The sequence below is a fragment of the Ptychodera flava genome (assembly GCF_041260155.1).
Source record: "Ptychodera flava strain L36383 chromosome 23 unlocalized genomic scaffold, AS_Pfla_20210202 Scaffold_23__1_contigs__length_28996876_pilon, whole genome shotgun sequence".
Lineage (NCBI taxonomy): Eukaryota > Metazoa > Hemichordata > Enteropneusta > Ptychoderidae > Ptychodera > Ptychodera flava.
Genome location: NW_027248277.1, coordinates 20,051,701 through 20,067,422, shown reverse-complemented (window position 1 = coordinate 20,067,422; position 15,722 = coordinate 20,051,701). Strand labels below are relative to the sequence as shown.

At 36.1% G+C, this 15,722-nt stretch overlaps 2 protein-coding genes across 2 annotated transcripts; both read right to left on the bottom strand.

The window, feature by feature from the left end:
• Positions 1-1,885: 1,885 nt before the first annotated feature.
• LOC139123825 (E3 ubiquitin-protein ligase TRIM71-like) lies at positions 1,886-2,857 on the bottom strand. The gene has a single exon (XM_070689976.1). The coding sequence runs from the start codon at positions 2,855-2,857 to the stop codon at positions 1,886-1,888; it is 972 nt and encodes a 323-aa protein (XP_070546077.1).
• A 6,116-nt stretch (positions 2,858-8,973) lies between these two features.
• LOC139123824 (tripartite motif-containing protein 2-like) lies at positions 8,974-15,616 on the bottom strand. Its single transcript, XM_070689975.1, has 3 exons — positions 15,394-15,616; positions 14,561-15,082; positions 8,974-9,089 (listed from the first exon to the last, which is right to left on the bottom strand). Exons 1-3 carry the CDS (start codon positions 15,614-15,616, stop codon positions 8,974-8,976), a joined length of 861 nt encoding a protein of 286 aa, XP_070546076.1.
• Positions 15,617-15,722: the final 106 nt, after the last annotated feature.

Below are 15,722 nucleotides of genomic sequence, written 5' to 3'. Positions count from 1 at the left end.
TTAATTAGGAAATCATCAAAGCCAAAATAATTTTAGTGTAGAATTATCAGAAAGTTCAAGTTTTTTTGACAGTTCATAGTGAAATGCTTACCATCTTGGAGGATTAAAACAACTTTCCTGAATCCCAACTTTGACATATTCTGAACCGTCATTTATTGTGCCCTGTATGTTATCTAAAAGAAATTGCTCATAATAGTTTGTCATGATAGGGTGGTCAAATAAATAGAGATAGAGAAAGTTCTAATTTCCATTTATGGTTGACTTGGTAAGGATAAAATAAATTAATTTTTGATGAAAAAAATAGATTGGTCAATTAAAAGAGTGGTCAAAGTGATAGGCTTTTTATAGTAAAGCTGGGCTGTAAGATTCCTCGTGTGCTATTTATAGCAATTATGCAATCTGTGTAAACAGTGCAATGAAAGTGTTACATGGTGCTTTTGATGACCTTGAACTTCTCCAGTTTCAAACATTTGTCTCTTCAGTGTGCTTTCTCTGAGTACCTACAGGCTCAACTTATTCAACAGAACTTACTTGCAATGTTAATTTGAAAGTTAAAATGTGCTTGGTTAATAGGATGAAAATACTGATAAAATAACCAGCTTAATATTCTTTATAACCTGACAGATATGCTGTTTTTTGATCTTGATTTAAGCAAGTCTTGTTTACTTTAATTAGAATGTAATTAACTCTCGTTTATTAGCTACTATAGACTAATATAGTCTATAGAAGCTATTGGGATGGGTATCTGTCCGGCGTGCACTGTCAGTATGTATGTATGTATGTATGTATTATGTATGTCCGTTTGTGAGGCATCCGTCCACTCAAATATCTTGAGAACTGTAGTACTTACTGATTTGATATTTGTTGAACTCTAATATGCAAATTAGCACCAAAAAGGCGTTTTTGGTAAAAAATCTTCTTCTTCATATCCACTGGTCAGACAGCTTTGTTATTTGGTATACAGGTCCCTAGGGATAACCCAACTTAGATTTGTTAAAATTGTGATGAAATATGCAAATCTGTATTTTTAGGGAACATTTTTTTCCATCCTGAAATGAGCTATCAAAGATATCCACCTTCTTCATCAATACAGGTGTCACAAAAAGTTATTCTCTACATAACACAGCAGAGCTCTGTCAACTGTTGAGTCGCTTGTTTTTCAAAACCGCTGGTCAGATTGGTAGGATGACCTTAGTGAGATAATTTCATACAGTCAGGAAATACTTAATTTTGTATCCATGTCTATAGTAGCTTCAGGACTTTGGCCCTATGTTTTATGACAAGAATAAGCCTAATCAAATACTGTTGTGAGGGAATTAAATTTTTTCTTTTCCTTTACAACATATCGATGTTTTGATTAAATTGCTTGTAAAAGATGAACAAATATTCAGTACATATCATTTGCATTTGTAAGATGTAGAGCAAAAATGTCTCTGGATCTGACCAATGTCAACAAAACACAGTCTGGTACAATTTATTGTTATGTTATCACTGTACAAACACTTTAATGCAGTGGTTGTCCCTATCAGCTACAATCACCCTGCAAGGTACATCATCTGTCAGTGCTATACCAGCGGGCCAGGTCAGCCCATCCCTGTCACTATCAATACGACAAACAAACTTACCACTACTCTCAAACTTCAGTAGACTGTTACCAGCAGCAACATAGACATATTTATCATTTTCAATTGCTATTCCCCTTGGTATCCCATCTTACCATCCCCACTCAGACAATCAAAGGAATACAAATACTGGTCATCTGCATTGAATACCTGGATACGCTGGTTTAAACAGTCTGCTACAAATACCATTCCTGTACTTGTTATGACTACACCCCAGGGAAAATTGAATTGCCCTCGACCTTGACCTTCTGACCCAAATGACTTTAGGTATTTGCCATGTTTTGTATAAACCCTGACAAATGCCCATCACAGTCTGTCACATAGACATTGCCATCTACAGGACTAATCCCAATATCATATGGATCTTTCAACTCATTTTGTCCAAAGTATCTGATGACATGTCCATTCTCATCACTGACAACTACTTGCTTATTGTTGTAATCTAAACTATAGTGTGTATTATCACTTGATATAGCTATATCACCTGGTCTGAAAGGTTTGTTAAAATGTTTTAATTCTAAAATTTTCTTAAATATTCCCTCTCTGGTGGTTATCTGCAACCTATTATTGTCTATGTCAGCAGTGACGATGTCCCTGTCTTTGTTTATGGCCACACTCAAGGGATGTTTGTACTGTCCCTCAGCAATTCCTTCACTGCCAATGGTCTTCACCAATCCTTTGATGACAGGTATGATGACAGGACAGCCTGGTATTGGTTGACCTCCTATTGTCATGGTAACTTGATATTTTCCATCCAATTGTCCAGCCATTGTAACTCTGTGTGTACCATCTCTGTTATCAGTTACATTGATGTCTTCCCATGATGCACCAGGTTTTCTTACCTTGGCTTTCACTGGTTGTTTTGGGATGACTTGTTTTCCTGTGGAATCTCTGGTTGTGATCAGTAGGTCTGCAGAGTCACCTTTCCAGAGTTGTTTTGGAATGTTTTCAGCTGTACACTTTGGCACATACACATCAGATTTTAGGATTCCCAGAATTCCATGCTCACATAGCTCATCATGTGGTGTGAATATGAAGTCCTCATCCTCAGATTTTGCTGTTGTTTCCATGGTAATCAGTTGCTTGATACGAGTGCCAACATCACCCTTTGTGGAGAGAAGTTGAGCAGCATTCCCATGATGCATCAGTGTTTCTATGTAGTTGCCTGCACTCTTAATGTTACCATGTTTTAATTCCATCTCATCGATATCAACAGCTGCTCTTTTAATTTTCATTTTGTAATTGTTTTTCAGTTCATCTATCAGTCTCTGCTCTTCTCTCTTTATTTTCTTGATGATTTCTTCTGCTTTCATTCTCACCTTCCTTTCTTCTCTGCTGCATTGCTCTGTAAGATCAGTGTGTATCTGCTTGGCCAGGGTTTTGTTCTTTTCAGCTTCCTGTTCTTTCACTTTCAGTTTGTCAACCATGGCTTTCAATTCTGTAAGATACTCATCTGCTGCATCTTTCAAGTCTCTGTGTACATGTTCTGGTATGCGGTGTTTGACTATGGTGCAGTTTGTACAGACAGGTATCTGACAGGTTTCACAGTAGAATTCAATTTCATTCGTTGTATGGACATTGCAATATTCCACTGCTTGTAGTGTAATTGGATGGGTTAACGTTGCTTCTTCATATTCACCAATGGTCATTGTTAGTTTATGTGACCGTGTCATTGGAATATTTTCATGTGCCCGTTTACAGTTCTTACAAAAATAGAGTTTACACTCCACGCACCTGTGAGTCACTCTATTCTGTTGGCAGCCTTCACATTTGATGTCGGTCCCCTGCATAGACTCTAGTCGTTGCTTGAATATTTCAATCAGATTGTTCATGAAGAAGTTGCCTTTTATCGCTGGAACTCCTCCAACAGGAAGCTGATATTGCTGTCGACATTCTGGACAGTTTAGAGAGCCAGTCTTCTCAACCAGTGTGACTAAACACTGCTCACAGAATGTATGCAGACATGGTAGAATTTTAGGAGACTTGAACTGCTCCAGACAGATGGTACAACACAGGAAATCTTCACCAATTTCTTCCAAAACTTTGTGTTCAGAAGCAGCAGCCATTGTGCATAGGTATGTCAGTGAACCAACCTAATTAAGAGGCAAGTTCTGAGTTGATAGCAGATAAGACCCCTCAACATGATATTGTAAATGCTGTTCATTGTGTTGAATGACTCACCAACTAACTTTAGTATTGTAGTGAAGCAAATTCTATCGTGGTTTTGTATGCTCAGCTAGGCTGTTCTAGGTGACCTACTTCTTGATCAGTCAATACATATGAATGCTGACAATGCTGAGGTCGGAGTCACCTTAACAACAAGACCATTGTTTACGTAGGGATTTTAAACTGAGTTCTGGCAGAACCTCAGTTCACAAAGAATCTTAACTGAAGTATTTTCTGGTGCAAGAGCTCCGCAATAACATTAGTTGGCTGGGTATAATATGTATGTCAATATTAACAAGTATGTAATGTTTGCAGATATCAGCTATTCATGTACAATTTCTAAAGTTTATGTTATTTTTTATTTGATAATGATATCTGTAAATTCTTTATTTGTAACTGATTTTGTGCATTTCTTTAATTTGTGGTTTGAAATCTTGTAACAAATCATTATGCTCAATTGCCTTCTATTTTGTTAGGGATGCTCTCACATAAAGAAAACCTGTTTAATCACAATGCAATTCGTGATTTATCATCCTTGGTCAAAAAATGTCATTATGAAGCACCTCTCTTGTTGCTTTGAAATTGCTTGTAGGGTGCTTGGAGCGTAAGATTCACATACAAGACTGTGTAAGAAGTTTCAAATGTAGATCATTTCTGGAATCCAAATGTAAATATTAATAGTGTATTGCACATATAGATGTTGTGTTGACAGGCTATGTGGTTGGTGTTTCAACATGTTTTCAACTGTATGTAATTGACCTGGCCAGTCTCCTTTTGTTTAAATTTTGATGAAATTTGTACCATCATAGAATTTTGGAAGTTAATATTTTTTTTACTTCGTAAATGAATCACTCTGTAACTGAAAGTTATATTTTTATGCCTCTTTGTACCAAATGTCTTCTTCAAATTTGATGAATTATCAAACAAAAAATAAGAATGTTAGTTATTTTGGAGTAAAGTTATGAAATTCAAAGATATTCTGAAAGACTGCTTACACAATATATGTCATACATATGTACAATGGCATGCATGTGAAATATTCTCTATTGGTTCAATGGTAATATCGAATCTTGATTCTTGTTTCAATCAAATACCCAGTGGATTTTGCTATTCATGAGAAATTGCAACAAGAATAAAAGCATAGTCACAGTCATAATTTTATTATTATTTATTTTTCTCCTCATGAATTATTAAAATAATTATCGCACTGACAGATCATTTAGATATGTTTACATGTGTATTATTTTGTCAAACTTTTCATAAAACATGTTTTCGTTATTTCATCATTACTTAATCTGTCAGTTGTAATGGATCACATAATCTGAAAGTTTCTATTCTGTAGATGAGATTTGATTTTCATCATTTCATTTTTTCTTTATTTACAGTACCCACTGATACACTATCAAACTGGAATATACTCTATAGATACCATTGCCATTATACAATACCATACCGGCATGAGCAATTTTGCATATGCCAATGAAGATATTGACATTTCTGCAAATTTACCAAATATACCAAAAACCATGTGACATGAAACTACCAAAGTGATGTTGAATGTTGTATCCATGTAAGTCTTGAATATTGCTATGACAAAGTGACGTGTCAGACACTCTGTTAAACAGCCAGGCGTCTATACCCATTTTCACTATTTATTTCTCATAAATGCACCAACTTTCACACGAAGTGACGTTCACTTTGAACATGATTGAAACTAATTTGGGAGAATATGATCTTTTAATTGTTCAAAATTATCAAAAGTGTTAGGTGCCCTGTAGCTGAAAGTTGCAATGTTACAAATTACCCTCAAAAACAAGTGCAGTGCAAAAAGAGGAAAGCAGATGAGCTTACATTTGAAGATAACCAACATTACTAAACTATCACATATAAATACTTCAAACTTTACACAAGTATATGAAAATGCCCCTGAATTTTCATGTCTACCAAACTTTTATGGCAGGGGCTAAAAGGCAACAACAGACATTTCTCCATAAACCTCACTTTGCTCCCATCTATTTATCATGTAACCCTTAGTCTAAGTCAGTACATCTTCTAAGAAAAACATTGATTTTATCACAAAATAAGGACAGCTATGTTGTAATCAGCAGCACATCATCAAGAAATTCCTCAATTATGAAGAGTGATAATCAGAGGATTTCTTACCACTTTTCTCATTTGAACCTTGTCAAAACTCTTTACAGTATGATGTCTGCTTGTACAAAACACGGTACTTTCCATCAAAAAGTAGGGTTGTTTGTAGTTAATGACCACCACAAAACTAAGCTTTCTTGTACGCCTTGTAATTTTTCATCACATCCTGTAAAAGTAAGAAAATGGGAATTTTTGTGTTAACATTTATTTGCAATTTTGTTGAATGAAACATTTTCTATTTATTGTTATTTTTCAGACTGTTCAGACTGTAATGTTTGAAATAATGAGGACTTTTGAAATCATGTGTGCTATTACATAATCTTCCACAAGAGAGAAGATAATAACTTGCCAGCCTTCACTATTTACAGTCATCCAATCATAGTCAGCCATTCATGCTTTAATTTGCATTGGCTTTGTTAAAAGCTACTTGATTGGCTAAGCAGTATACTTTGGTAAACCAACAGCCAATCAAAGACTTGATGCCAATATCTTGACTATGTCTTATTTATGTATCAAAAAGATACATTATTGTGTGTGCTTGTCATGAAGCGTTTTGTTTACATTTTGCCATTAAAATTACCTAGCAGTATTCAATTTTTTCAGGTGAAAAAGCAATGTAAATAGAATAAAAGTGCCAAAGGCAGCTAGAATTTAGAAAGAAATGTGCCAAAGAATTTATTTTTCTTTGCTACTTTGTTACAGCTTTGTCCATTTCTGTAAATTTAATTAAGGTCTATAAAAAGGTGATACAAATATTACTTCTTACCAACTTGCTTTGTTATTCCGTATGCTGAAGTCAAAATAACAATATGTCTTTCTTTACCACGGTAATAAGTCCTACCAATGGTGGTTCAACCACAGTTACTTCCTTGATATCCACCCTAAACCCTTATCCAAGCCACAATGTGAGACATGGGATGTGTCATTGCAGTGGGTGTTGATGGGGTCCTTCTGGTGGTATTGTCTTTCGACTTGCCAGTCAAGTAATTAACAACATAAAATGTTGCTCACATTTTACACTCAATAATGAAGACTGCAAATGATATTAGTGCTAGAATTTAACAAAGGAAGATTTTGAACAATGTGGTAATAGTTTAATATCATGAATTAACAGCAGAGACATATGAAAATTGTGATTAGAAAGTACATTATTTAATTTTGAGTCCTAGTTCAACAAAAATTTGATTTCATGTGAAGAGAAATGACACTGGCAACTATGACTCAAACAATTTGACTTAATCGTTGAGTCAAAATATTGAATTTAAATGTTCATTCTTAGCTGCCAGTAATTCTGAAAAATATTTTCAGCATGAAAAACAGAAAAGTGTGAAGTTCAACAATGCTGTACAAAAAGATATATAGCTATAGGATTTACTTATTTTGAAAAAATACTCAGTGAGCGTGAAACCTCAGCACCCAGAGTTGAAATTAGAATGAATGTTTGGCAAGCTTGAAATGAAAAAATTGCTTGTAATTATGAAAATTAGAAAAAGAAAGAGTGCATCTTAATGGTTTTCCTTTTAAAGCTGTTGAGAAAGCAGGTGAAATGTATTATTTTTGTCCATGCCTCTATCATTCTGCCTCTAACAGATTTCTGAGTTTTGATAGTGTGTGTTTGCCATTACACGTTTTGATGTTTTACAATTTTTACACATTTGTGTGCTGTTATTATTATTTCATGTTTTGTCATTAGATTTTCTCAAGAGAAATAACTTATTTAAAGAGAGCTATTTTATGTGTAACACAAGTTGTAAATAAAGTTTATTCGTTCTAATTATAATATTACTTTACATATTGTTTTTAAATTGACAGTTCATTAAGGTAATATGCATTTGCCAAACCAAGCTGTCATGTTGGCTGGTGCACCAATATGTAAGCATGACTATATATTTTTCAGTTGGACTAAACTGTTCACATGCATCTGTCTTTGAAGCCATGAATCCTACAACCAAAACAGCCTTTTGTCTGATTCCTATTGAATTATTGGAAGATGGACTGCTACATTTAGTATTTGATAGGTGGAATAGGATCAAAAACACACCACCATGCTCCACTACATATGACATTTCTTAGACTAGTGGTCTTGAGTTCCCTGTCATTAATGTTGTAGCTGCTCTCATTGACAACTATCTCTGCTGTGTCATGCCTATGCAGGCCTCATAGGACAGAATTTGCGACAGGCTAATGAATTTCAACATTCCACACAATTTCACACAACTGATATGGTACATGCACAGCTGTAGAGAATTGGATTTGGCAATCTGTGTCTCTATGGACTTACCTGTCTTAGTTTTGCCTTCCATTCACTTTGTTCCATACTTTGTTACCAATTTTGTAACTGCAGTATGCTGTAATATTGGTTACTTTTTTACCAATTCGGTGACTCTTTTCTTACATTATTGCTAATTCTTGACTCAGTTTTCACTAAGTTGGTCACTTTTGATACCAATTTTGTAACTTAGTATCCAGTATTTGATCAACTGGAGCAAATAGATGAGATCCAGTGATAACGTCCTGGTGATGTTGAACTTGGGGTAAGTTTTTCATTAGATATACCTTATGACTCTTTCGTTGACATTGCTGGGTATCGAGGTTCAGGTTTGTATTGAAATCAGTGCACGTGGTTATATATCATGGTCAAAGGTTTACCATTTCACCACTATATCCTTTGGCCCAATCTATTTGTTTCTGTGGTAAATTTGGACCTTTATAGAAGGAAATATGGGTGAAAGTTCGCTGGAGAGTTGGTCTTTTGACCAAAGGATAAACACTTTGAACCCTCCCCCTGGAGTGACCTATGACACTATGCAGATATTTAATCTAAAAAAAGATGTAAAGATGAAATATATTATACTACTCTCATCTGAATGAGCATATCAATGCATGGTCCAGTGTCTGCATTATAACTCAGATCAGACATAGTACATGTATTTGGCCTGGTAGATCGCAAGTCAGTACCATAGCTTTGTATTAAAACATAATTCTCTATTTACTTCATGTTCATGGACTATAGTTTAGGGTTTATAGCATGCAGCTAAAGTTGCTCTGCCAATGAACATCCAGTTGGGTTTTGTTTTTGTTGTTTTTTCATGACAATCATTGACTCCATTCCCTTCCTTGACCACAGGATTATCGTGTAGGGACTGAAACCTGAACAACAATCATCAGATGACATGCCACAATTATTATTCTTTCCGCTAACGTTGTCTTTCCATGATCAATGTCCAAGTAAGAAGTAGCCTTAGACAATTCCAGTCTATCTTGTTCAATTAATTGGTATGAACATAACTAGAGAGTAACATTTTCCGTCTTTACATTAAAATCATAGTCATACAATGAAACAATATATGAGTACAAACCATTCCATCTTAGACATCAGTGACACAGTTACATCTGATATTGAATGAAGAAGCGAAAATATTGATTTATTGCTTTAAGTAGAGGAACAATTACAATCCGTGGCACAATTCGGCCAACAATAAACCAATTTACATTTTCAAAAAAGAAAATCGAAATGGAGCTAATTAAATGGTTTTATCATCTTGATTATTAACTTTTAGGCCTATTTCTAAATTTAAATCTTTGGGCTGAGATTGAAATATAGGAAACAGGTGTATACTGCTGTGAGGATGGCACTTTACGGCCATTCAAATTTCCCTCTGACAAACTCTATTTCCCACAATTCGCATTTCCGTTTTTTCAATTTCCAATATACCAAATGTCCGATTTTCCCATTTCATTTGGGGCGTGGCCCAGTATCTTTTCATACTATGGCGGAAATAACTGTATCGAATTGGAATTAAGGTGTAACATTTATCTCAGTGTGACCAAATGTACTAGGGCGGGGCTTGGTTACGATGATTGGCACAAGATACTTTTAAAATTAGCGGGAATGAGGGACTGGTCAGTTTCTTCGGCCTTGGAGGCCGGTGGATTCATTGGGGTCACCCTACGGTTTTTCACTTAGGTGATTGGGTCACCTATTTTGAAATGCCCAATTAGGGGGTCAGCGTGTTTTTAAATTTCGACACGGGCTCATACTTGCCTAAAATGCATCGTGCTAGCCATGAATTTCATCATTCAGTTTCATTTTCCGACGCGCCTTTCCGGCGCGTAACTTTACTAATATTAGGGATTTTACATGAAATTGATAGACAGCTACAATAATAATAAATTATATATCAAAAGAAAGCTCTCTTCAAGACCAATTGATTGCATTTTGTTTGATGAAAATCGGTTCAGTACATGCAGAGATATGTCCTGTTGAATTTGATAAAAGCTTCTTCCCATTTAGAAATTATGCCATGGTAGACACCTGTAGTTATCATAACCACCAGGTGACCCCATTTTGAACATTGTTTGAGAAAACTAGAATTGCAATTTCTTGTGCTTTTTGCAATAACTCAAGCATTTCTTATTGAAAATTGATGAAATTTTTTGTGGATATTGCTGACGAAATGTTCAATGGTTTTTAATTTTTATAAATGAAAAAGGTTATTTAGAATGCTGTTTACAAGGTAAACAAATAAACAATACCTGTAAAAAATCAAATGATACCTGTGACATTGATCGCTGTATGCATTATGTATTGTGAACATCAACAGAAATATGATAATCATATTCCATCATATTTACTTTGCATATATGAAAACAGTTATTTAGATTTATATTTACAAGGTAAACAAATAAACAACAATACCTGTAAACAATCAAATGATACCTGTGACATTTTAGAACTTGATTGGAATTTAACAAAATATTCTTCCAAAAAGTCAAAAAAACTTCGTTCTCAACCCTTTGTCAATGCCGTAAAACAGCAACACGCATTTATAGAATGAACAACTGCATTTAACTGGATGTAAAGTTAAGCTGCCCCCGAAATAACATAGACCCTCGAACATGTCGAAGTCAGCGGTCCGAAATACAAACCAGTATAAATACAACTTTTCCAAAGTCAGGGACACCATCAATGAGGAAAGAACAAATTAATGATCTATGGCCTTGTTCTTCAGAGAAAACCAAAATAGTCCCCTTCTCGGGAACTAAAGATCGAAACTAAAATTTCAGTATAGTATCGGCAAAGTGTGTTGTACACTGCAGTGCAGTGCTGGCTTGATAACTTCTCAGTATCTATCGAAAAATATCACCCGGAAGTCAAACTACTTCGAACAAGATAACGTTTGAAAGGGAAAAGTATATTTCTCTAGATCCTTGCGTTAGATAAGAAATCAGACAAATCAAGCTGCAAAATCATGAACGTCGGAACTCAGCTTAGACCTCCTGACACAGAACATGCGGCGAAGCGCCGATTACTTGTATGTTATTCCTGGGAGTGCCCGGATGTAAAGTTCGGGTGAAACCATACTCGCTAAAAAGGGCCTTAAGCATCATTTTTCGCATCGTCAGACTCGTAATTATTGCAGAATTACAATTAATATTTATCATAAAATTAATTTTGGGGCCGAACGTTTAAGGAAATCAAGATTTTCTTTCAAAAAAACACAAACGAAACACAAAGTTTGATCACAGATTGAGTTTTTCTCGGCCGATTTTAACGTTCGCCCCCTCAAAATGAAGCCCATGATCTCTACTTTCGTACCAACCCTAAAAATAGTGATGCGATCAGAATAAGTCATGCGGAGAGCCTATCAAAGAGGTATATGTTCGATCTCCTTCGCGGGACATTTGAGGTCACGGTACAACGCTCATAATTGGACGCCAAAATCGCCGGTACGCGTGAGTTTGTAGTCGTGCTGTTTTGCCATTTATCGTAGTACAAAAGTGAAAATTTCCCAAAATGAAGTTAAAATAATAATCTTCAACACAACAGTTTCATTTTCTCTGATTATTTGGTCTATTTAAGAATTAACACGAAAGTTCGGACTAGACCTGTATCGAACGCGTACGTTCAACACAAATGTCACGTGACCTAAAATCCCTACTAATATGAGGTTATTACGAAAATACCGCAAAGGATTCACGAGGACATTGGCGCCCGGGCATTGGCGCAGCGTATCGCTGGACGCGAAGCGGAGGGTGATGTACGGCGCCGATGTCATAGTGCATCCTTTGCGGTATTTTCGTGATAATCTTATTATTATACATCTACATTCTTCACTGGGCATCAAATTGTCTAGCTGTGCTATGGAAGATATCTGTTGGCTGGTAGGGTGCGTGGCTATGCAGGTCATCAAAAGGTCATCAAAGGTCAACCCCGCCTTTTGAGACCCGCATAGCGGCGCACGCTATACCCTGCCAACAATAGTTGCGTTACCACAGCTACAAATTGTCAGAGTAGTGACCGCTTTAGTGCAATGTCAACATTTTTCTTCCGATTTATAGTGCAAATGTAGAACGCTATCTCAGACGGCTTCTGCAAACTCTGGAGTGTGTGTACTAGTACTACACACGTAAGCTTACGTACAGAGCGCGCGAGGCTGAACAAACTGGCCAATCCCTAACATCGTCTCACATACTTGAAGACAAGAAAAAAAGCTGTTCTTTGGTTGGTAAAGTGAGGGTGCGCGTTCAGCCGCAGGAAATTCAAGAAATGGGTGATAAAGGAAGAAGTCACCGCGAAATAGGTGTTCATCTCCAAAATGTTCTCACCCCATATTATGTGTTTTGCCCAGGGCAAGTGGTATCCCTGAACGAACTGTTAGACGGTGATGTCTCAAACATGATATCAAACGCCTTTAAGGTCAAGATTTGGATCGGGTTGGAACGGGTGCAATTTATAAAGTGAGCCGGCATACGGATTAAAACTATGATATGAGGAGAACATCATTGCGTACAAAGATTGACAGCTGAATAAATTGATCAGATAAAATTAAATGTGGATGCCGCGCTCTGATTGGGCTGATGACTGTCACAATTTTACACAATGTTCCAGTTTGCGACGTTGACGAGAAGCGCGCAAAACTTCAGCAGGTCAGGTCAAACTGATTATATCGGACTTTCCTTTCCGGCGGCCGCAACACTATTGTTCCTTGTATGTTCGTTACTCGATCCATTGAACGAGTTACCCGCGCAAATAACTGTCACAATTTGATGCATTCCAAGGCCAAAGATAGATACTATCAGCTGCCACTCCCCAAATGAATGGGAAAATCGGACATTTGGTATATTGGAAATTGAAAAAACGGAAATGCGAATTGTGGGAAATAGAGTTTGTCAGAGGGAAATTTGAATGGCCGAAAGTGCCATCCTCACAGCAGTATACACCTGTTTCCTATATTTCAATCTCAGCCCAAAGATTTTAAATTTAGAAATAGGCCTAAAAGTTAATAATCAAGATGACAAAACCATTTGAAAATTGGAAATTAGCTCCATTTCGATTTTCTTTTTTGAAAATGTAAATTGGTTTATTGGTTGGCCGAATTGTGCCACGGATTAATTACACACAGAAAATACACTAAAATACAGCACTTAAAAGAAAACCAGTCACAAATTTGTAATGCTATTACAAAAAGATAAGTTGAGATTGTCAACAAATGATGCAAAGTCTAAGTAACAGTTACAAATTTCTTTACTTTCAATTCATGAAATAGTGTTGAATTTTGCAATGTTTTACTTTGAGACAATGAAATGTGGAAATCAAAACATTTTTGACTGTCTTTTTTGATTCAATAGTCTTCAAGGTAGCATGAAATGCAGTAAACTTACACAAGCTTGATTATGCATAAAGGTGTAGTCTCTAAGGTACGTGCATTATCTCTTTTTATTTACAGTGACTGTAATATCCATCTCTTATGATTCCGGAGTCAATATGGTGTCGGAATACAGTTGAATAAATATTTTCATGAGAAATATTTTAACTGATAGACATATTCCAAATACTGACTCCAAGCAAATATATGGTCCGTCAAATATGCCAACCATTAATCTATTTACCATACGTTACTCTGTTTTTTTAATAAGTCAGTCTCATTATTGACAACTTGATTTTTGTCAGGACTAGAATTATTTGTCAACTATGACATGTCATATTGTGCATAATAGGATGATTATTTGCACATTTGCATTCTGTGGGAAATGAGAAGACAACATATTTATATTCATATGGAAAAATACTGTGTATATTGTGAAGATTACAACGGTCATCCCTTTAATGCGCTTTAAAGGGAAAGACTTAAACTTTTGCTCAAACTATCCTCAATGAAAAGTTCAACCATTTTCATACCAAATTAAGAATAAAAATCAGGGTCACTGTGCAAATTTTGGTACTAAAGAAACGCACTGCCTAACATTTATCGACATTCGAAATTCAAAATGGCTGCCATTACTGTGTAAACTTTAAGAGGACAAGTAAAATGATCAAGATTTTGAAAAACTGACATTGTAAATTTATTCCTTATTCTTATTTAAAATGAGCCCCCATAAGATCACAAAAGAAATGAAAAATTTGAGTTCAAATATCTGTCCCCGAGGTGCATTCTACACTGACTGCCCAAAATAATAGAGCGGAAACTTTCTCTATACACAAAATTACCCTGCATTTACCCAACTTTGTCCTAACGAATGAAACAAGAACAGGAAACTAAAAGGAACAAAAACCCTTTTGGAGGCACAGTTTGACATACACACATCTGATTTTAATATTCCCAGAATTCCATTCTCACAGTGCTCATCATGTGGTGTAAATATTAAGTCCTCATATTCAGTTTTTATAATTTCCATGGTAATCAGTTGCTTGATACGGGTGCAAACATCACCCTTTGTAGAGAGAAGTTGAGAAGCATTCCCATGATGCATCAGTGTCTCTATGTAACTGCCTGCACTCTTAATGTTACCATGTTTTAATTCCATCTCATCAATATCAACAGCTGCTCTTTTAATTTTCATTTTGTAATTGTTTTTCAGTTCATCTATCAGTCTCTGCTCTTCTCTCTTTATTTTCTTGATGATTCCTTCTGCTTTCATTCTCACCTTCCTTTCTTCCCTGCTGTATTGCTCAGTAAGATCAGTGTGTATCTGCTTGGCCAGGGTTTTGTTCCTTTTAGTTTCCTGTTCTTTCACTTTCAGTTTGTCAACCATGGTTTTCAATTCTGTAAGATACTCATCTGCTGCATCTTTCACGTCTCTGTGTATAAGTCTTCTGGTATGCGGTGTTTGACTATGGTGCAGTTTGTACAGACAGGTACCTGACAGGTTTCACAGTAGAATTCTATTTTGTTCTCAGTATGAACACTGCAATATTCCACTGCTTGTAGTGCCACAGGACTGGTTGATTTTGCTATTTCATATTCTCTAATGGTCAGAAGTTGATGTGTCCGTGTTAATAGAGGCAGATTTTTATGTGCCCTAACACAGTTGTCACAAAGATAATATTTACACTCCACACATCTGTGAGTGGCTGTGTTCTTTTGGCAGCCTTCACATTTGATCTGAGTTCCCTGCATGGATTCCAGTCGTTGCTTGAATATTTCAATCAGATTGCTCATAAAGAAGTTACCTTTTATCGCTGGCACTCCTCCAACAGGAAGCTGATATTGCTTTCGGCATTCTGGACAGGTTAGAGATCCAATCTTCTCAACCAGTGTGACTAAACACTGCTCACAGAATGTATGCAGACATGGTAGAATTTTAGGAGACTTGAACTGCTCCAGACAGATGGTACAACACAGGAAATCTTCACCGATTTCTTCTAAAACTTTGCGTTGAGATGCAGCAGCCATTGTGCATAGGTGTGTCAGTGAACAACCTGAGACAGGTACAGTGCTGATAGCAGACAACGCCCCTTTATAAAATGATATTGCAAAACTTCTCATGGTGTCACATGAC